The 24,421-nt window shown below is 32.7% G+C and overlaps 1 protein-coding gene across 3 annotated transcripts in view; it reads right to left on the bottom strand.

The window, feature by feature from the left end:
* LOC148623517 (uncharacterized) overlaps nucleotides 1–19,393 on the bottom strand; it is a 58,817-nt gene extending 39,424 nt beyond the window's left edge. For 2 of the 3 annotated variants that reach the window (XM_088565373.1, XM_088565375.1), the window contains exons 1-7: nucleotides 19,176–19,393; nucleotides 11,696–11,829; nucleotides 9,500–9,589; nucleotides 9,121–9,220; nucleotides 7,418–7,449; nucleotides 7,024–7,138; nucleotides 295–2,711 (exon numbers count right to left, since the gene is read on the bottom strand). In XM_088565373.1, the coding sequence (XP_088421499.1) occupies nucleotides 295–2,711; nucleotides 7,024–7,138; nucleotides 7,418–7,449; nucleotides 9,121–9,220; nucleotides 9,500–9,589; nucleotides 11,696–11,829; nucleotides 19,176–19,308 (3,021 nt within the window). In that variant the 5' untranslated portion in view covers nucleotides 19,309–19,393. The remainder of the gene's footprint in view (nucleotides 1–294; nucleotides 2,712–7,023; nucleotides 7,139–7,417; nucleotides 7,450–9,120; nucleotides 9,221–9,499; nucleotides 9,590–11,695; nucleotides 11,830–19,175) is intronic. The other variant, XM_088565374.1, reaches the window with a different exon arrangement.
* Between the last annotated feature and the right edge of the window lie 5,028 nt (nucleotides 19,394–24,421).

Raw genomic sequence — 24,421 nt, 5'->3', positions numbered from 1 at the left:
AGTTGCACATGATTTCAATCTTGTAGTGACTGCTATGTCATTTCAGATCTTAATTGACAAAAAATGGTCAGCCTCACTGAAGTCATTTAAGAGGATGAGAGGTAAAAGGTCAATATTGGTTGAATTGACACAACATCAATACATGTATTTTACAAGTAAATTCTGGCCTGATTTAATATCAGAAAAGTAAAATTTTGGACAGGATAAGCAATCATGTAACTCATCTATTTCTATATTATCATATAAAGGGATATAAGATATAATTAAACTGACAAATACATTAAGAAGACCAACCTTTTCTACAACAACTTTAAGGTATGAGTCTAGGCCATACTGATCACGGTATTCCTTATTCTCCATCTCTTCTAAATTGTCATCAGTAATTCTCCGAGTTAGTACTGTATCTTGAGGTGCTTCATCAGGTTTCTGTGATGAGGAGTCAGGGGTAACATCTAAACCACTAGGAGGGGAAGGAATCTCACTTTGGACAGGAGGTGGAGTAACTGACATCTTTTCTTCAGTCTTGACATTGCTTTTTAAATTGTCTCCTGGTATACTGGCTACATTAGAATCATGAGACAATGGTTTTCTGGACACAAAGTCCCCAGTAGTGTAGATATCATGGACTTGTGGTTCAGCATCTTTAGTTGGGGGTCTGGTGTCATTAGCAATACCAAACTTCACATCAGAATTGTCTTTTAAGATCATGGTAGCTTGGTTTATATCTGGTTGAGCTGGCATTTCCATAGAGGACATCAACTGTTCAGAAACTGATAAAGAGCCTTTGATGTCCTCAAGCCTAGATTTAGCATCCTCAGTTGATGAAAACTCCACAGAACTAGATTGTAAAGAATGTGTTAACTCCCTTTCTTTACTAGTTGCTTGTCCAAGTTTATTATCATCAATAGGGGAACCAGTTTGTTGAGCATCACCACCTGTTGATATTGCCTGATGCTCAAGTTTATAATCTAGTTTATCACCAAAAGGAAGGATTTTCTGATGTGTTGGAATATCATTAACATTAGAATCTGGTTGTCCAGGTTTATCATTGACGGAACTCCCATGCAGTGGTATATTGCTTTCTTGGTCTTTCATTTTTGTACCACTGTCTTTAATTTGATCTTTTAAAAATTCCTCAGTAACATCTACAACATCAGGATGTCCAGATGGTGTGCTTGTTAGTTGCTGCAGACTATCTTCTTTATGGCTTGGAACTTGTGGTTTTTGGGAATTTTGATCACTAATCAATGAATCTGTTTTAGACTGTGAATCATCTAGTTTTTTGTCCTTTACAGATTTATCCAAAAGAGATTCCTTTTTGTCCTGTTGTTGTACAACTGGCTCATTAGATTGTCCATTCCCCTTTAAATTTGTATTCTGGTGTCCAACAGTCTCTTGCTTATCCATATCTGCCTTTACTTCAGGCTCATCAGGTTTGTGGTGTACAGAAATATTTGGATTGGAATCACCTGAACTTTTAGTAGTCATATCAGATTGTTGTCCTTCCTGAACTTGAATGACCTTCTGTTGATTGAAGTCAATAGATTGAGTTGGTACTTTGCCTACATCATCTGTATTTTGTAATTTGTTGGTCGGACTATTTTCAGTTGATGGATCATGGACAACCTCTTGTGTTGATGTAGCTTTGATATCAGGTGTGGAACTTCTGACTGAGCCAACTGTTTTCTCGGAATCATCAAACATGTCTAGAGGAAAGGGAGTGCCATCAATTATAGTAAATCCATCCAGGGATTCCAAGCTTGGTGTAGCATGTACTGGTAAAGATTCATGAGGTGTATCTGGGCTTGGTTTTACCTCAGATGACAAAGATTCTGCCATTGTAGCAGAGCCTTCTGAAGCAGGAGTTGGTCTGATATCATCTGGACTACCATCAACCTTCTTTTCATCCTGGGTATTATCCCCTACTCCTGGATGTTGTATCTGATGATCATTATCATTCAATTCACTGGAATCTGATGATGTCATGTTCTCCTCAACTACTTCCAGTATACCAGCTTGTTCAATCCTCTGTTTTTCTTGATCTCTACTGGTTCCTCCCTTGTCACTATTCTTTATCTCATTTATTAGTTTTTGTTGATCTCTATTGGACCCATCACCATTCTTGTGTTCATCTACTTGTTTTTCTTTATCTATACTAGTCTCCATATCCATCTCCTTTTGAACTGTTTCTTTTTCTTTGTTTGAAATGGAACTATCTACAATTTCTGGTTCTTTTCTGTCTTTTTCTTTTCCATTATCTTCAATGACCTTTTCAAAAGTATCAGGTTTCTTTTGATCCATATTATGACTTTCTTCTTCAGCTCTAGTCTCTTTTTGTACTTCCTGTTTTCCAGTTTCCCCAGTATTTTCTACATCCCCTTGTGTAACCTCATCACTGATCTGTAGTCCATCCTCTGATTCTATAATTTTTATAGTGTTTTGGTCCTCCTTTATTCTCAGATTATGATCCTCTTGTTTGTTGTTCATTTCTGTTTTCTCTTCTTCTTTCCCTGGGATTTCCATCTGTTTTACATTTTGCACCTGTTTATTTCCAATTTCAGGTATGATCTCCAACACATTCTCCTTGTGACTGGGTGCTTCCTGATTACCTTCCTCATCCTCAACTGTTACATCTTCATCATCCTCTGGTATCTCAGTGTCATCTCCCACCTCAGTTTCATCATTATCTTCCTTTACATCAATTTGTTTATCTGAAAATTGATATGGCCTTTAATCTATTCATGTTACTATTGTAAATTCAAACAAGAAAATTCAAATGCATTCTACTGTTTCAGAAAATATTGTGACAATTGAAGTTTAACTAATCTGGCACCCTTTAATTTACAATTAAATGGGAAATTTTACACTTAAAGTAGATTATACCTATTACATGAAGCATTCTTTTCTGTCATTTTTCAAAATCATATTCTACACACTAATAGTTTTTGAAATGATGTAAAAAAATATGTTTAAATTATTTCAAATGATTTTTTGACATAAAATTTTTTAAAAAGCCCCTATCAAGAGGAGATAACTGTCGCAATAAAATGAACTAAATGTTTTGTTCCATAATTTTATATGGAAAGGGATGACAGACAAAATAAAAAGGAACCTGTACAGTCTGTCTTTGGCAAAGCCAATAGTTAAATCTTGTATAAAAGAAATTATGTCATTAGACATCTTAAACTTTGTACCAGTGAATGACTTTTTAAATTATGTTAATTGGAAAAACAATGGCATACAGTTTTACAAAGATATTGTAGACTGTTATAGTAAGACATTTCTCACATTTTAGCAAATTAAACAGAAGACAAATACAAATAACTTTTTATTGTATTATAAACTTTTGTCAAATATTCTTAAATTTATTAAGGATTATGCTAAGGAACATTGTCAAGAGATAAATTTAAATATTTTTGTACCATTGGATCCACTCATTGAAAAAAAATTCAGTAAATGTAAACCTGAAATTTATACATAATGATCTTGTGAATCAGGTATTTGTAAAACCTCAAGAGAAATTACTGAGATGGGAAAATTTTCTTGAAACTGAACTCATTGATTTGTCAAGATATTTTGTAATTATGAAAAAATGTTGTATAGATACTAATATAAAAAAAACTTTCAGTATAAGTTGTTACTTAGAATATTGCCAATAAATTCTTTTCTATACAAGATCAAACTTAAAGCAAAATTTATGTTCTTTCTGTGGCATGGAAGAAAAAACTTTAGAACATATTTTTTTATGATTGCCACATCACATGTAACATTTGGCTGTTTTTTCAACAAAATATAAGAAATTATGATGCTGATTTTACCTTCAGCAAAAAACAGATTCTATTAGGATTTATTGAGAAAAATTTGTTTATTAATCTCATTTTTATAATAGCAAAATTTTTTTATATCGATGCAAATTGAAAGGCACTATTCCAGCATTGATTGGATTAAAATCAAGGATTAAACAGTACCAATCCTATGAACTATTTACTGCAGGTAAACAGAATACTACCAGAACTTATGATAAAATTTGGGCCCTTTGCAAAACATATTTCTGAATTAATTTTGTTGTATTTTTTTTCTTTTCTTTTCAATTTATTCATATAAATTCTTATAAATTAGTTTTAAAACATATTTTTATCTTTAAACATGAGAAAAGTAGCTCTGAATTTAATTGAATAGGGGTATGTCAATATTTTTTTATCCACTGAGCCTGAATATAGCTGAAATATTGCTGCTTGGGCGTTAAACCCCAACAATCAATCAATCCATTGAGATATAACAAAATTATTTCAACCAATCAGATTACAGTATTTATCTCAAATTAATTTATTATGTTATGTATTGTGTAGACTTGGATTATAAGTGTATGTGACATGTCACCTCTCAACACCTCAGTCAGGTGGTGGTTGTGGGAGGATTGTAAAATCCTGACTACCAAAAAATGAATAAAAGAAAAAAAAAGAGGAGATAACTGGTATGAAAATTCCTTCAAAGGGGAGATAATTGGCAGGAAATGAATAGGGAATTTCAGCTTTTTTTAATATTGCAAGAAAACATAGTTCGGTGACCCCCAACTTTTGTTCTGAAATATGAAAGAATGTCAGTTAACTTGAGTCCAGTGTTCTTTATATAAGAAATTTTATCTACCAAATTTTTTAAGAAGTTCGTGAAAAAATGAAAATTCTCTACATAATCCATATAAAATGTAGTAAATTATTGGCTTTAATAAGGCTCAATTATCTCAAGATCAGGTTTGGTGACCTATGTTTTTCAGATTGAAATTCTAATGTATCAGTGTTCGAAATTACTATTGGTCCGCTAGCCCATGTCTAGTAAAATTAGTCATCGTCCAGCAAAATGCTTTATTGTACCGGTCTGATGGTCTAGAAGAATTTACTGGAAATGTACCTAGAATTAGTAGCAATAGTAATTTCATAATTCCAGTCTTTAAACACTTAATGAATTAACCGAGTAGTTCAGAAAGAAAGTAAACAAGTGGCGACATTTTGAAGGGGTATGGAAACCTACCCCTCAAAAACAATCCTCCGATAAAAAAAAGGGAACAAAATAAAATGTATGACTCGACAAAGAGGCACCGAATGTATTAGAATCATAGAGTAAATGTCTACATGGCTTCAATACAAATTGGAAAAGGAATAGATGTATTGTAAATATTGTTATGATAGTTGGGATGGTGAGGGTAAAAGATCCAGACTTCAAATCAATAAAAAAAACTACAAAAATGAATGAAATGCCACTTTTATTAAAAAAAAAAACCACCTTGTGTTATTCAGTTCAGGTTTCGATCAGGTCTAGTGGCTTGTTTGCAGGTCTAGGTATTTTTTTTGCCTTCCAGACCTATGGCAAAATAGCAGTGACCACATACTCTATTTTAGCTTATGTTTTATTTAAATTCCAGTCTTGTCAAGAATGTTGAAACGGAAGCCCCAGCAAGCAGTATCATGATGCATGTGATAGGTGTTTCTGAATTTATTATTTTTAGAAATCTTTATCATTTCAATCCATTTTATACCCACAAAATGTAGTCTCTCTTTACATAAACAGTTATGCATCCATTTGTCTGTCTGTCCCACTGTTGTTTCTAGTCAATAACTTGAGAACCTATTGAAGGATATTTTTTTATAATTTACAGTAAGAATTTCATTACAACCACATTGATAGTTTTCAGTTGACACTGCTTTGGAGATTTAGCTTTGAATATGATAACACGAGAACATGTGGAAGAATTAATTCAAATTTTGCACTATTTTTTATACTATCAAATACAGATTAAGTCAGTTCTCAAGTTAAAAAAGTTAAACTTTTGCTACATCCCACTTCATGGTTCTGACGTGTATAGTTTATTTCTCCACAAAGTAGTGGGATATCAGTTTCCTTTAGATGATATGTTTTTCCATTAGATGACATGTTTGTGATATTAAATAACTTCTTTTATGTTAAGTAATTGTGGTGCTGCTATGAAAGTTGGGGTTGTCATACCTATGAATATTTAGTGAAATTCCTGGTAAATTGACATGCTCCAAATCCTGCTTGTATGTGTCAATGATATACACAATGGGAATGGTGACTAAGTAACAATGATAGTATGGTGAAATCTCATTTACTCAGTGTCTTTTCTGTCCATATGTTTTTGTTTTAAAAAATATATTAAACCTGTTCCTATATTTTAATAGGGAACATCTTCCATCATCTTAGCAAAATTTTGTTTTTGTTGATAAACTTCATTCATATTTGGAAGATTGGACAATTTAATTACCTGTAAGCACACATGTGTGTTAATACTGACCTTATTTTCAAAATATTTAAATTTCAAAAGGCCCAGTTTACAATGGGTACCTTAAAAACACAAAAGGTTATCACTCAAAAAAGTAAGACAATAAAAATTTCAGAAACTTTGTCATTTGATGGCATATTGAACATATCACAATCTGGAATAAAGAAGTTTCTGAAATAGATTTTGAACAGAATAACTAAAGAACTTAACTATGGTTCTTAGTCAAATTAACTCCTTTAATTATATGTATATGTAAAAAAGCATGTATCATTAAAAAAAATCAGATGGTTTTGCATCAACAGACTATTTGTAAATTTAAACCGTCAAAACATTAATTATAGAAACATCTCATGCATTTTTCCTACTGTATAATAGTAACTAAACAGAATTTGCATCCAGATATGATCCAGTAAGACATGTTAACATGTGGATATTTGAAGATGTCAATGACGATCTATTTGTCACTGTTTACAGAATGAAGTTGAAAGCAGAATTCTTCCATTCCAAAGCAGGGCACTCTTTACTTGTTTTTGATGTATTTTGTTGACATATCAAATAACTTTTACTCTATAAATGCACTTCATATGGACCTCTAAAATGATATTGACTTCAGTCTTTATCTATTAATAACAATCTACAATATCTGTACGAAGCATATTGACCTCAATCAAATGTCCATAATAAATAAATAATGAATAATATTACAAAGTATTATATGAAAGCCATACATGTATTACCAGGTTTATTATGTAGCTCTTCCTCATCTTTTTGTTCTTCATTATTTGTAACTTTACTTTCATCTCTGGTTTGCTTCTCAGCATACTTCATATTATCACTTTGATCCTAGATAAAACACCAATACAAATAAAGAATTTGAAAAAAAATAATTTCATAAAAAAATTAATTATATTGAAAGGTAACTTTCCAAGGAAAAAGATATCCATAAGCGTATGACTTATTTCTGTTGGGTATTAATAAATTCAGCAGAATATACATTTAATCATCTGAACCTCCATAAAATTCATTTGAGTAAGCACACAATATTCTTTAAAAGAGCTTCCCTTTTTTTAATTCCATCTATTTCATTACTACTAGAGAATGTCATTTGAATTCAACACTTACACTTTCAGCAGGTTTAGTTCCAATTTCTTTACCTGCAAAATCAAATTTAAACATCAAACAAATGAAGAAAGCTATAAGAGTTGTATATAATGTACTCCATGTAGTTACCTAAGTCTATATAGTCTCTCATTCTAGCTGTGAATTAAATAAAGTGGAAAAACAGATATATCTGTACTTTCAAGGTCATGTAACATTAAACTTATATATAGACACAGTTTCTCAATTCTAAGGACATTAACTTCCAAAAGTCCTCAAGCTTCACTAACAACTACCAGGTCAAATGGCCACCCACTATGTAGTACCAAAAACATGAACCTAGATCTATGCATTGTAAGTGCATTATTTGTGTGTATTCAGATCATAAGTAGTCAAAGTTGAGCTGACAATGTCTACTTTAAAACCATATTTGTAATTTGCTACAAAAGTGTATGAATACTGTTTGCATGTGAGAGTAATTTGCCTCCATGCTGTCAGTTAGCAGAAAAGGTAAACATGTGGATCTTCAATATTATTTATTCAAGAAAATTTTATGAATAATTTCTACAACCATTGTACCATTAGCATAATGATTCTGAAAACTTATTTTCCAAGCTTCGCTATGGTATGCAACTTTAAGATGCCAATTGTCCTGGGAATTCACAGTGAAACTTTGAAAATTACTTCTTTAACATGTAAAGTAATGGAAACATTAGAAGTGGTTAGTAAGACTTCTAATCAAGTTAAGATGTAACCTATCACTATGAGTTTGCATACCAAAAACATTATCATTAGGATGTAGTGATTCTGAAGCCCTAAAGGGCCTGAATTACTCACATGGTGCTAATTTCCTAGCCTTATGAATAAAAGATATTCCAGCAATTGACATCTATTATCTGCTGAAGTTCTCAAAACTTAAGGCAATTAAATGCTTTGCAGAATGCGGCTGGATGTAACCACAAAGGTCAAACCCTGAACAAATGGGACAAGTAAGGACACACCTTTCATGCTAATGACAGCTGTGAAGTTTGATTTCATTTAAGTATTTGACACAGGATAAGAATTTGTCCAGAACTAAATTTTCCCATTTTAGGTGATTTGTTCCTATATAGTTCCAGTAACAACCCCAAAAACAATCCAAACCTTCTTTTGTAGAATGGCACTGTGGTATAAATTCAAATAAATCCATTCACTTTCATTCAAATCATTATCAACAGCAGGTAAATGCTTGTGTATTGAACCTAATTGGGTCCTTATTCCTGGTCATCTAAACCCCTAAAACCTATCCCAGTGAAGTTCAATTTCTGATCCCTTTTTGGCCCCTAATTCCTTCCCCTTCAAGTCATAACTACTGAAATCAATCCAAGCCTTCCTTTTGTGGTATTGCAACTTGTGGTATAATTTCATAAGATCCATACAATTACTGTCTGGAAATCAGTTTGAGCACTACAGTATTAACTTTAACCTGCCCCTACATCATTCTTTAAGTGCTGAGCACACCTCTAAGAAAAGGGTTTCTATACCCTTCTATACCTTGACTCTGCTCCCTTCATACATCTCAAAGAAAACAAGCTAACAGTTCAACATAAATATAATAACACTATAACAGAAGAAAATGCAAAAACAGTAAATTCTCTGCACTGTGTGTTCAGGGTTGACAATGAAATGAAAACAATGTTTATCCAAAACTTTTTTTGGGGAACATAATAAGCAATTTTTGTAAATACCTGACTGAAACTCTTCATCTTCAGTAACATCTGTGTCATCATCTAATTCTGTATCATCAGTGTCTTGAGATCCAGTCAAAATTTGTTCTGGTTTCTTCTCCTGTAAACAAACTTATGGTATACATCTGACTATTTTATCTATTTCATATTATCTACACTTTCAACATTAGACAGACGAGGACAATAAATTTAATTTCTATTAGTCAACATATTCAATGTTACAAGTCAGTATATAATGTTCAAAGTTGCTTTCGTGTATCACCTTTTTTAAATTGTAATGCTTCCACACTGAAAGACCTGGAAAAAATAACTGCTTCATAGTACAAATATTAGGACAAATAATTAAAATCCATTCTGACATAAGTAAACACAAAAATACCTCTGTTGGTACAACTTTTCCAGGGTTTGGAATTTCCACTTTGTATTCCCTCACAAATGATCTTGGAAAGTATCCCTTCCTATCTCCAATCTAAAATAAAAAAAAGTGAAATGTGGTTTTGATGTCACAAATAACAAGAGTGCTAACATAGCTATACGTGTCCCTACCACAAAACAAATCCAATTAATATACAAAATATTGTCCACTCAAATAGCTATTCAGTAAAGATGTCTAAACTTCCACCATTTAAAAATGCTGTAAGTGTGATAAAATACACTTAACATAAATAGGTATGAGTCAACACTACATATCATCCCACAAATGAGTCAACACTACATATCATCCCACAAATGAGTCAACACCACATGTCATCCCACACAAACATCAACAGACATGAGTCCAAACTACATATCATCCCATACCAAACATAAACCAACAAGAAGAGTCCACACTACATGTACATATCATCCCACACTAGAGTCCATACTGCATATCATCCCACACACAAGTCAACACTACATATAATCCTACACAAACATTAACAAACATGAGCCAACACTACATATCATCCAACACATGAGTCAACACTACATAGCATCCCACACCATACATAAATAGACCAGCCCATATAAGATATATAAAGTTTATTTAATCCAACCCACATCATACATGAACAGACCTAGCCATACATCATATCAAGTATATTTCTTCTCACACAAACATAATCAGACTTTCCAATATATCATTCAATGTTAATTTAATTCATAACAACAAACATAAACAGACATGAGTCCACACTACATATCTAGTTTATTTCATCCCATAGCATACATAAACAGGCCTGCCCATACATTTAGTTTGCAGTTGTATAAATACTTAGATTTCAGGTGTTTTTCATCTTAGCATGTGAATAGACAGCATGAAAGAAACAAATGTATGAAAAGAAGTAACAGGAAATAAAGTCACAGTTTATATATATGTGGAGTTTTTACAGAAAATATAAAATGATACAAATTTGTAATTAATCACTCATTTTATATAATTTATTACCAAAATTAAACTAAAAATACTGTGAGCAAACTCACAAAGAGAATACCCCCATATCCCTGCTTCAAATAGACAACTTTATTGGAATATCCCCCTTTGGAATCATCCAACAGTAATAATATTGTGATACATGTGATGCCCAACCTTCCTATAAAACTACATTAAAATCCCTTGAGCAGTTTAGTAGGAGTTGCACTTACAAGGTTTTAACATATAAAATCGTTAATTTGGATTATTTCCCTTTCCAGTTATCTGACAGTAATTGTATTCCTTCATTCATATCTACATATGTACTTTACCTTCATATAAAATTTCATTGAAATCCCTTGAGAGGTTTGGGAGAAGTTGCACTTACGAAATGTTGACATATAAAACCCTTAATTTGGATTATCCCCCTTTGCTGTCCTCTGACAGTAATTGTATGCCTTCATGCCTATCTACATATAATACCTAACCTTCCTGCAAAATTTCATTGAAATCCCTTGAGCAGTTTGAGAGGAATTGGTCTTACAAGGTTTTAACATATAAAACTCTTAATATGGGTTATTTCCCTTTGCAGTCCTCTGTCAGTAATTATATTCCTTCATGCACATCTACATATGATACAAAACATTCCTATAAAATTTCATCGAAATCCCTTACGTGGTTTAGGAGGAGTTGCACATACAAGAAATGTGGACAGATGGACAGACAGACAGGGTGATTCCTATTTACCCCTAAAAAACTTTGTTTGCATGGGGTATAATAATTTTACATTATATTGATGTCTCAAAAGGAGAATGGCCTGATCTGCACAGGGAAATTTGTTTGTTTTACAACTAATAAACAGTTATAACATACTGCAATGAAAATAGTAGTGAGATTGACACATGCATGAAACCGTATCTACTAAGATGCGGGATGTTATTGAAGGTAAACATGGCCAGCCCACAAATTAGGTCTATTTCCTTACCTGGCCCCACAAATCAGATCTATTTCCTTACCTGGCTCAACATATCAGGTCTATATTCTTAAATGAACACCCCACAAATAAGGTCTATTCTTTGAAATGGACACCCCACAAATCAGGTCTATTACTTAAATTGACACCCCACAAATCAGGACTATTTCCTTACCTGGCCTTCCCACAGAGCAAGTCTATTTTCTTACCTGGCCTCCCCACAAATCAGGTCTATTTCCTGCAGATTTACTCAACACCTGCACTATTTCTCCACGACTGAATGTCAAGAAAATAGGATCATTATTCTGGTGGCGTGCCAATGTTTTTGCCAGAGACAGCACAGCTGAAAATAAATCATGAACAATAATGCTAGTTCTAGGAGTAAAAACATATCATGTGGAAGGATCATAGTGGATTCAAATTTAATGTTATGTGCATGAATTGGACAACCTAACTTTTTTAGTAAAATGCTGCAGACATATAGTAGTTATAGAACCTTACTCAGTAAGCTGTTTATCATGATACAATCATGACTAGTAACTTAAAAATATCAAAGTTCTGTTTAGAATGTATTAAAAAATTAACTTTCAAGGTTGTACAAAAGGCTTCTTTAAAGCTATAACAACATTTTCACACCTATGGCAAACTTCATTGCATAATTTCATAAAGCATGTTTTTATCACACAATTAAAACATAATAGCAAACAGTAAACTGCTTCTGTCTTTTCAGAGGTGAAAGCTTTAAAATCTAGATGTCTAAATATCATTTAAACTTGCAAATAATGCATTATATCATTTATGAAAAATTGTTCTGGGAAACAAAGTAGAGGCTCCCAGGAGCCTGAATCGCTTATCTTGTTGAATTTTGCCTTTCAAAGGCAAAAAAAGCAGGAAATTGTCCACTAAAGAAGTCTTTGGTAGGATCTTTTCAACAATTGAAAGTTTCTTTTAATCTATCATAGTTTTCAAGATATTGACTGAAAACTATTAAAAAAAAAAAAAGAAGTCATTTTTCCCATTTCAAGGGCAATAACTCTTACAAGGAGTCTGAAGACTTTTGTACTCCTAATAATATGGATCATTTCAGCAATTGAAAGAATATGGATAAACCTAACGGTTTAGGAAATATATGTGAAAAACTACTCTCTGACCCCTATGTTCTATTTTTAGTAATGGCAGCCATGTTTATCGACAAATCAAAAATCCCCAAATCACTTCTATGCAGTATACCCCATGGAACATTCGTACCATGTTTGGTTTTAATTGGTCGAGTAGTGTCAGAGTAGAAGATTTTTGAAAGAAATTACATTAAAAATAGCAAAAATCGTTGAAAAAGGACAATATATCCAACATTGATTAACGGATTAAAACCACAATTTGACCAGAGATAGATCTCATCATGCTGAACACTTTTACCCAGTCAAAATTTTTCTAAACCTAATGGTTTAGGAGATATAAACTACTGTCTGACCCCTATGTTCTATTTTTAGTAATGGCGGCCATGTTTTTTGACGAATCAAAAATCCCCATATCGGTTCTATGCAGGATACCCCAAGGAACATTCATACTAAGTTTGTTCTAATTAGTCAAATAGTTTCAGAGGAGAAGAGTTTTGTATAATTGTTAATGACGATGACGAACGACGACGACAACGGTCGCCAAGTGGTGGCAATAGCTCACATGGCCTTTGACCAGATGAGCTAAAAATTTAGTTGTGAGCACATTGAAAAGCTTACATAAACATACTACAACCCAATAAAAATAGGCTTCATTCCAAATTTCAAACCATGCCCATGAAATGTTAATAGAGTATTGACAGCATTTAGCAGACCTATATACTAATTAAATTTTGTCTGCAGGGACTTCAATATGTTTCTGAATTGAACTCTAAATACAACGAACTTAGTGAACATGCTCACATACACTCTACATGACCACTTTAAAGGTACCAGTCATGCACTGCATATCCCTGAGCGGGTGTACGTCAAAACATGGAGGGTATAACAATATAGTGTGTTTTCTCTTTGTCTCTCTACAAACTAATATTTTGCCAAAAGATATGATTGATTAATTGATTGTTGGGGTTTAACGCCCGAGCAGCAATATTTCAGCTATATCCAGATGATGAGCATGAAATGGATGATAAAATGAACATGAAATGATGATGAAATTAAAAATGGGATTGGACACACGAATAATAAGGTCTAAGAATTTAGATTGGCACTGGAAATAGGGAGAGGTGGGTAGAATCAGACAATTTAGCCTCCTGTGGTAGAGCACAAAGGTTCCTACTCCAATAGAATACCACAGCAGGGTTCATTGAAGTGCGAGGAATGCGGCATTTTTCCTAAAACTTTGCACCACTATGGTTTGTGGTCAGATTTTCCGTATTATGGCCTGACGACCCCAGCATGTAGCATGCCAGGGGTACCCCATTCAACCACCTGGGGCACACAACCCAGTTGCTCTGTGAGTAGAGCACCCTAGCCCCCATCCAGGCCTCTTATCATCCTATTTGTTTACCTTAAAAACTTTTAATTTTATAAATAAAGAGCTTTCCCGAGCACAGCATGATATGTCTGCAGTGGTCAAACCCTGAACAGTTGGGACACTTAAAATAAATAATACCTATTACACAGAGCATTCTTTTCTGTCTTCTTGCAAAATCTTACAGACATACATGTTTTTAATCAACTACTAGAGTTTTAAATGATGTAAAAATTATATGTTTAAATTATTTTAAACAAATTTTTTTACAGAAAAATTTGTAGGGTAAAATTACAATTATGAACTGAGAAAAGCCCGTTTCAAAGGCAGATAATTGGCAGGAAAATGTAATGGGAGTTTCAGTTTTTTTAATACTTGTATTACAAGAAAAAGAGTTCAGTGACCCCCAATTTTCTTTAGAAATATGAGAGAATGTCATTTAATTGTTCTTTTTATAAATTTATAAGAAATTTTATCTTCCATTTTTAATAGTATGCAAAATAGCAAATATTCCCTACTGAATCTTATAAGATGTAAAAAAATCGCCTTCATTTTGCCTAAATTAACTCAAAATCAAGTTGGATGACATATGTTTTTACATTAAAATTCTGAAGTATGTTCAATGAAGGTCATATTTGAGAAAAACTAGGAATTGTACTAGAAATATTAGGTATGATCTACAATTCATTATGGTCACAAAAAGTGGTTTGGACATAATATAGAACAAAATTTGAAATTCAATTAAAAACTTTCGAATCAGACCATAATTAAAATGTCAATTTTTTTAGGTGTGACCACTTTGACCCACTGAAACTCAAAAACTGTAAAAGAAATATGAAATCTAATAAATTAAACAGCAGGCAGGGATTTTCATATGGAATCCAATACACTGTAATAAATTCTTAAATCTGACTAAAAATGAACAAGTTATTGTATTGAGTACTATTGACATCAGGAAAATGCAAGTTTATGGACCCCCTTTTTGGTCCCTAATTTCTGAAAAGTTCAAGTCTTCATCCCCAAAATCAAATCAAGTCTGACCATTGTGGAATAGAATACTGTGAAACAATATCATTCACATTCCTATGTTTTTACTGGAGTTTTAGGCCACTTTTTGGCCCCTAATTCTAAAACAAAATAAATACAAACAATCATTTTGTAGCTTAAAACCTTGTTATAAAATTTTTGAAAGATAAAGCAACTAAAACTGAAGTTATCACATAAAAACCAAGTGTCTACAGACTGCATCAATGAAAGTGCAATACCAATCTACGACGGCATAAAAGAATCATTCCATTTTGTCAGTACTGAAAATATTAGAAGAGCTCAAAAGAACTATGGTCGCTGTGAAGATTGAAAAAATGTATTTTTTGTCAAAATTAGGTATTTTTGCAGGAACAGATTAGTATTACAAAAACTAGCTCTATTCATAGTCAAATTTTGAAAAAATTAAGAACTTACACTACATAAAAAAGTAACTTCTAATAGTCCTCTGACATACATGTACATGGACACTCCCGCCATCAAGAAAGGGCAGAAGCTCTTGCGATTGCATTATGTCATAAGGAAACGTCAATAGAATTAGATTTGAACAGGCCAAGCAACTCAGAGACTGATTAGGAGTATGAACATCAGGTTTCATCTATCTCATATTAACGTCGAAATACAAAAACAATATCAGGGAAATGTACAAAAATTTACAGCTGTACAAGTATATGCATGAGATTTTTCCCTACTATCTATGTAGATTGTTTAAGGTACAAGTATGAGGGGAAACAGAATTGAATATTGCCATTTTTATCCAGGCTGTCACAAAGCTGCAGGTCTGTACAAGTAAGCTGGTGCAGAGTGAAATTAACAAAAATTTACTGTTCCCAATTGCTAAATGGCTGATAGAATGCAAAATAACAGAAAACAATCTAAAAAAATATTTTACATCATGACTCATTCATTTTAAACTGCAGAAGAGTTGTTAAGCAAAAAATGGCAACAATAAATTGACAAATCAGTTCATTATCAGTCTTTAAATTAAGCTACAAGTCTGACTCAGCACTCAATCAGCAGTGTTTCATCATAGACCTAAAGCAAATTTTAAGTTGAATATTTATAGAATTACTAGAGTTAAGTTTAGACCTGCATGTTTTTACATGGTCTATCGGTCTACAAATGTGACACTAATTTCAAACGCTGTGACTGTCCTGGCCAGTAAAATCAGCTTCAGACTTTTGTTATCAAGAAGCCCAACAAGCTTGAAGATTTGTTGTTGATGCACTCTTTTGTCTTTGATTATTAGTGAAAAATAAGTGCATTTAAGTAGACTGTCAGTTTGTTTTACCAACACCGAACCTGACCTGTTTCATGAAAACAACAACAAAGATCAGATTGCCAGTATTCCAGGTAATTTTGAAGTTTTAAGCTCAACACAGAATATTTCCAATTGTTCCAAAATCTCTATATGCCATATTATTTAATCCCTTTTAGAAATGTAGAAAATACACATGAAACCAATAAATCGATATTGATTCATCGTCTGCCATTTGCAAAGCTTCCCAGACACGAATCACATGACCAAAATATGTCATGTGTCATACGAGAAAACTATGGAAAGCCAGATTAACAAAAAATGAACATTTTCTGAGGATTTGACAAATTAAAATATCAAACAAATTTTCCCTCATCTTAAAAACATTTACCCAAGAAAAATTCAATGGAAATTAATGGATATACAGTATTTAACAATGGAAAAAGTTCACAATGAACAAATTTAAGCTAATTTGGGATATTTTCTTATTTACAGATATCTAAAAAAATGAAGAAAAAATAGTATCACCCTGATGGTTCGAAATCTGCCTTTAATGCAGTATAGAATGGATATTTTTGTTTGACAGTTTTTTTGTTGTTGATTTTATTAAAGTTGTTCAAGAGTAATCAAGGGAACCGAGATTCTAGCGGTAATCAAAAGAATGTAATCCAAGGACAAAGACCAGACATGCACAACAAAGAAGATAAAGTAACTAAAATAATACATACAAAATAATGAAAGCAAATGAGCAACTCGGACTCCACTAAAAACTGGAAGCATGGACCAATGTATAAATGATTTAATTCTCTAAGTTAGAATTGATTCAAATGAAAAATAACTGCACAAAAAATGGTATATAAAATACTTATATAAGAATATTTGAATCTAATGATTTAGATCACCCTACAGTATATCAATTTTAAGTGATCTAAAAAATTCTAAATGATTTCAATTCTTAATCAAATAATTATATGAATAGGAATTTTAATAAGATAAACATCATTTTGAATAATTTGCCTTAAAAAAAGTGTTTAAATTCCCACATATAAATATTTCTCTTTTAGACTAAAAAATAGACCCTACATGTATATAGTTATGTTTGTCCAGTACCATATTTTTTTCAATAAATCCAATACTAGCATATTTCTATTTATTAAGTGGAATTGTATTGTATCCCATATGGCTCCCTATCTCTGCATCGGATATGCACGAAATTGGGGTACGACAATAATAATGGCGGCTAGTTGACATATGATTTTCATTCACTGGTGTAATAATTAAATAAAGACATGCACATGACATAATTTACTGAAGTGGAAAGTAGAATGTCCAAATTTTATTTTTATAAATAACATTAGTGTCGTCTGGTGAGATCGGTAACTCAAGCGAAGAATATCATTTTGACCAAAGGAATGGGGGTACCCAGTGATTTAGCTAGCACTCATCATTTTCGCCATTTACAAAAGGATTTCATACATGACGAAAATGTTTCAGATCGTTTTTGTCAACCAGGTGTAAAATACATTCTACTGTTGTTAACCTGGCATCCCTGATATGTGCATCGTTAATAATCCTTTAAAATAACAACAATTTATCAATCGTTTGATCATTAGGACCACAAAAGATAATCCCAGGGTTCTCACTCAACTTCAGCTGGTCGTTTTCGACCACCGGAAAAAGCCTGGAGTTGACTCGAGACATTTCTGCTTTTAAGTGCGTTTAAAATGTAACTTATATATATCCTAATTTTAAGGATTAGTCATGTTAAACGGTTTTGATCTTTAATGGATACTGACCAATTTTACTCCCATATAAAAACAAACCCTTCACGAACCTCGAAACATATATATAGCTATCTATTTTTAGAAATTTAAATCACACAAAAACAATGTCTCCGATGTGTGACTGGTCATCTCATGGATTTCAATTGATTTGAACGCAATAGCGCATAGTTAGGAAATATTAATCAAAGATAAATATTTATTTTACGATTCTCTTTTCTTCTTGAAACGAAATCACAATGACCTGGGGTGAAAGGTCACTAAAAATTACCACCCAGCAGTAAGATACCACGCAGCAACCGCTTACAAAGTGCAACATTCTACAGTTGACTATGCAAATGTGGCCAACCTCCTTTCTATCTGTCTAGTTTCTGCGTTATCTTCTGGCGACTGAGAGGGGATTTAGTAGGTACAATCTGATCAAGACCTATCTAAGGAACAGGCTCAAGGTTTCATCAATCAATTCTGTTCTAAAGATCTGTCTCCATCCTTCTGATTTGAGGAGTTTTAGGTTGAAGAGGACTTTTGAGGTGTGGTGTTTGGCAAAGGACTGGAGGATTTTCTCTTATTAGTTGAGTGTCAGGTCATACCATATTAATAGCTTATGTCAAATAGCTATTTTTAGACTGAATGCATCAATGCGTCATGATGTAAAAAAAAAAATTATTAAATAACACACGTTTTCTTATAGAAAATAACAGTTATTTTGTTGTAACATTTATTGTATTTATTGTTATGCCCGTATCTGACTGTAAACTTAAAATGAATATATTAAGAGTGTTTATGTCTTTACTTTATGATACTATTGACTATTTACAAAATTCTGCTGCCCATAATATGTCGTTTGTGCTCTACACGAAAGTGATTAAAGCCCTCAAAATCCTAGCCAAAACTCTGGGGGTTGCCCAGTATAATTTAGTAAGGCCAGTAAAGGATTATTAATAGCAACCTTTCCATTTTCTTTTTGGGTCAGTGAAATATAATTAGGACTTGCTACATGTGTTCGTCCGAGTGACTTGAACTAAAAAAAAAGTTAACCGTGAAGACTGCATTATGTTTTTAACACTTCGTCACAGTTTGTCACCGAAACGGCGAAAGTTTGTGTAAACCGTGTCTTACTTTTGCAATCGTCGTCAGCACACAGTCTTAAATCTGATATTTTAGAACCATCACATAGAGTCCAATTATTCGTAATAAATGCAATAATCGAAATGACATAAAATTCGCAAATGAACCATTTCTTTTTCTCCATTTGATTACAATAGCTATGTACACGTAAGAAAATCAGCTGCAATTTTTCGATTTCCGGCCTATCAGGTCCTTTATTTCTTGATTTAACGAATTTCGACCAGAATTAGTACAGGGAACTAGCTCGTAAGAATGCTTGACAACTCGGTCCAAAGACATTTTGGACTAGGAATATTTAGTTGAACGAATGCAGTGATTATATTAAGTTGAACAACAAAATTTAATCATTTGATTTACTAATCACTCAATTAATTTTTAATGACTCATTAAAATTAATTACACGATAATTTTAACGACAAGTTGAACAACAGACCCCTGATGTCGAGATATTAAACGGCTTGTACATGTTCTAAGATAGTGGCTAGTGTAGACATGTACTCAGACCAATATAAAAAGGCAGTGGCTCCTCGTCCACGCATTCGTGGATGAAGAGCCTCTTCAGGCTAATCGTCCACACATTCCGGTTCAGGTAAAAAAACATACGGGATGGGAAATGTCGAAATTATCCGCAAATGTACTACTATTAATGTCATCGCGAACTATGTTCACTTTTAGTAAACTGAACAGTTTTCTGTTCGTGTTATATACTAGTTCATATTTGATAGTGGGACAAGCCCTATGCTTGAAAATGGACGGTTTTTAGTTTGGTGAGACACAGAAATTATGATGACTGGTGCAAAGGTCGCTGCACCGTTTTTACCAGATGTTTTTTTTAATTAAATTTTACAGTCGAAAATATAAATAAAAACCCTAAAGAACTGTATTATGACCAATGTAAAACAAGAAAAAACATAGTTCGCAACGCTCAATAAAGGCATAGACCTGATTTTAGTTACAGGTCTATGCCATAGATACCACACTCCCACCCAGGGACTTTATATACACTCCCTGTCCCACTCCTGTAACACTATGGTCACAATAAGATCACACCTTGAGTATGCGAATCAAATATTGTGTCCGCATTTGAAGAAAAAACATACAGGCATTGATACATATACAGCGAAGAGCCACGAAACAAGTACTGGGACTTCCGAATTTATCATATGAATCGAAACGATTGCGAAAACTAACAACCCTTGTTATCCTTCCGCCGATCTAAAGAAGATACAAGTACGACGTAGATCAATGTGTTCAACTTCACTCACAGGGGCTTGCTCCCACTATTAAATATGCAGCCCACTATTATACTGTTGGGGCTGCATATTTGATAGTGAGAACAAGCCCCTGTGCATAGATGCACACGTGTACACGATAACTTTGACTCTAGTGCATATTTATGAGAGGACTTCTATCGCGCTATGACGTTAATATCAGACATAATTTCACGACATCTTCTGCTTTATCCTTGAAAAGTTTATGCTACCTGTAATAGTGTGTTAAATTGTAATATAATTATGTGACCTATACTTAAATATGACTTTAAAGAAATAAAGAATTTCGATTATTAAAAAAACGCATAATTTAACCGATAAACGAATGTACCTTTAAATGCGATGACGAAGTTCAATTACTTGGAGTAACCATTGCTTTTAAGCTGGACTTTAACCGTCTGTATAAAAGCAGCCAGACAACTTAAAGTTTTGAAAAGAATTGTATAAAAATAAAATCAGTAGTAAAAATGACCATCTATCGATCATTCATAATGTTAAATCTAAGCTATTGCCCACTCACATGACATTTCTGTAGCAAGGGCAGCACAAACAGAATTGAAAAAACCTTAAGAAAGATCGCTGAGATTCATCTACAATGACTTTTAAAAGTAGAATACATACGAGCATTAACTTGAACGATCAAAACTTCCAAACTTAAAATCAGACGAATGAGAACCATGGCATTTGAAACCTAAAAAAACAAAATCCAGCCCTGAATTTTTACATCTTATATTTAACTGGAAAAAACTCACATAATTTTAGATATAAATTCACAATTGATATTCCACATTTAGTTTTGAGGCAGTAAAATTGTGGAAATTCCTGCCTAATCATGTACGTAGCTTAACAACCTTTGAACACTTCAAACATTTCATTACTACGCGGTGTTTATCTTCTTCAGATCAATGCTCCTGTAGGTCATGCAGATAATTTTGCTGCACCACTGCTGAAGTCTTCTAGCCCTCGGTGTTGTATTTGCTGTTTACTTTATTTTAGTTATTTATATCTTATTATTTATTAGTGTTTTTGCTTCTCTGTCAGCTATAGTAAAAAGTGCTTTTAGCTGATTTTTTTTTGTTGAGGCTTATTTCATAATAGTAGCATACATTTGTTGTATAACCGAGAAGTTTCTACGTCAAGGTTTTCGATATCACTATTAAGCTCCTAAAAACATTCACAATTTTTTTCGAACCGATACAAGGAACTCATTCTCAAATGCAAATGTACTTGTTGCAAGCCAAGCTGGACAAAAATAGGTGTTTTCTAATATTAAAAAATGATTTTTTAATATTACAAATCCATTTTTTAATATAACAAATTTGATTTCTAATATTACAAAACCCGTTTTCATATTAAAAAAATCATTTTTTGATATTTAAAATTCAATAGATTTTCTAATATAAAAAAATATGTTTTCTAATATTACAAAATAATTGTTTTCTTATATTAAAAAAAAAATTTAATATTACAAATTTGTTTTCTAATATCACAAAACCATTTTTAATATTACAAATTCAATTAAATTTCTAATATTAAAAAATAATTTTTTAATATTAGAAATTGATTTTCTAATATTACAAAATGGATTTGTTGTATTCAATGACGATTTTTTAATATTAGAAAATCATTTTGTAATATCACAAAATGTGACTGATTTTGCATTATTGCAAAGTGTGTTTTTTTTACAAATTCATTTTCTAATATTACAAATTCAACTAAATGTGTGATATTTTGTAATATTACTAAATCAGGAACTTGTAATGTTAGAAAATGAATTTTTAATATTACAAAATGAATTTCTAATATTAAAAATATTTTCTAATATTAAAAAAAAATGATTTTGTAATATTAAAAAATTATTTTCTAATATTACAAATTATTAATTTTTGTCCACTTTGGCTTGCCATATGTTCTTGTAAACGGTTAATACTTGCGGGTATCCTCATCCTTTATTATTATAAGAATATTCTTCACAAAGCACGAAAAGTTCAATACTCACCCAATAAGTTAACTACAAACCGTTGAATAGGCTAATTCGTAAGGGATATAGTTATGATATTGTCAAATCTTTAAAGCTAGCATTTTCAGCTCACCTGGCCATTGGCCAGGTGAGCTATTGCCACCACTTGACGTCCGTCGTCGTTTTTGTCGACATCGTTGTCGTCGTCGTCGTTAACAATTCTTCAAACATCTCCTCTGAAACTACTATGAATGGACTTGGATGAAACTTTACTTGATTGTTCCTTAGAGCATCCTGCACAAAACAACCGTTTGAATTTTTGATCGGTGAAAATAATATGGCCGCCGTTACTTAAAATAGGACATAGGAGTCATACAGCAATTTTTACATATATCTCCAACCTGTTAGGTTTGACCAAATTCTGACAAGGGATAAAAATTTTCACCACTATGAGATCTATCTGTGATGTAATTTTGGTGAAAATCTGTTGACCTATGTTGGAGTTATTGTCCTTTTTTATGTATTTGTTGTTTTTTTATGTTATTACTTTCAAAACTCTTCTCCTCAGAAACTACTGTACACAATTTAATGATTGTTGGTATTACTGTTTTTAGGGTATTCTGCACAAAATTGATTTTTTATTGATGAAAAAGCATGGCCGCTGTTACTAAAAATAGAACGAAGGGGTCGAAATACAGTTTTTTTTTTTTAATAACTCAAAACCGTTGAATTTAGCCAAATTCTGATGCGAGTATTATTGTAAACCATCGAAAGACGGACCTTTGCCGAAATTTTGAAAATGATTTGTTGCCTGTTGTAGGATTTATGACCCCTAAAACAGATTTTATTGTCGTTTTAATGTGTACAACACGCTGGAATCAATTGCAACAAAATTTGATAAAAGTTGGCATATTTTTAAAGGATTTCCTCCACAAACTGGTCATTTAAAATTTCATCAGTCGAAAAACATGGCTGTCGTTACTAAAAATAGAACACAGGGGCTCAAAATGCTTTTTTGCTATTTTTTCCTCAACTACAGAAAAATAATGAAAATGATAGCTATCTGCAAGATAAACATGATATTCTGAGTTGACTGGCAGTATTGAAATTATTTTTTAGGCGCCATTTTCACCAGTTGCTCAGATTCCATCTTTAGGAAACTAGGTGTTTTAAGTTGAATGGTGATGACTTTTTTTATACTCATACTCAAGTATCCGCCTAACACAACTTAAGTTAGCGGTTTCCTTCACACCTCTATTACAAATGTACAGATTTCTTTAAAGCATACATAGAACACGGTTGGCCTTATTGGTAACCTCTGACACATATTTTCCCATCGTAGGTCGGAAGATATGTTGGCACCCAGGTACTTAATAACGTCCAAAAATTTCAAGGATGATCCTTCTAATTTATAGTTGTAATCAATATGATGTTTTCGTTTACCACCACACATTGTTTTCGGTGACAAAGAAATGCGTCGATCCAGCACTGCGTTTTACCCGATATACCGTACCCATGAAGCTTTGATTTCAATTGTTAAGGGTAAACTGTATCAAAAGCTTTCTCCAATATAAAAATGTTGGTTTGTTTCCCACCATCACTGTTCTTGGCCCAGTCATGTGTGACATTACAAAGTTATGTCTCGCAGCTATGGAATTTGCGAAAAGTATGTTATCTACTTGTTATGATATTGTGATTATCTAAGTGACTCATAATATTTGAACATACTATTTGCTCGCACAATTTACATAAAATACATGATGAAGTTAATGAAACTGGTCGGTAGCTTGCAGGCGTTGATCGATCAGCTTTCTATCTAGAGGGCAGATGTTCGCTGTTGTCCATTCATCTGGAATTGAACTAGTGTCAATTGTTTGTTGAAATAAATGTGATATTATAGGAGCGAATTTAGTTGCAAGTTCTTTCAGTACTTTTGGGTTGATTGCATCGGGCCCATATGCATTGGGTGTGTATAGTCCTTGAAGTAACTTCTTTACTCCTTCTTC

This window comes from Perna viridis, chromosome 2, assembly GCF_037379345.1.
Source record: "Perna viridis isolate PV_CMFRI_1.1 ecotype Kerala chromosome 2, ASM3737934v1, whole genome shotgun sequence".
In the NCBI taxonomy this organism is placed as follows: domain Eukaryota; kingdom Metazoa; phylum Mollusca; class Bivalvia; order Mytilida; family Mytilidae; genus Perna; species Perna viridis.
The sequence above is the reverse complement of the archived record's forward strand: the minus strand, read 5'-3'. Positions and strand labels throughout refer to the sequence as shown.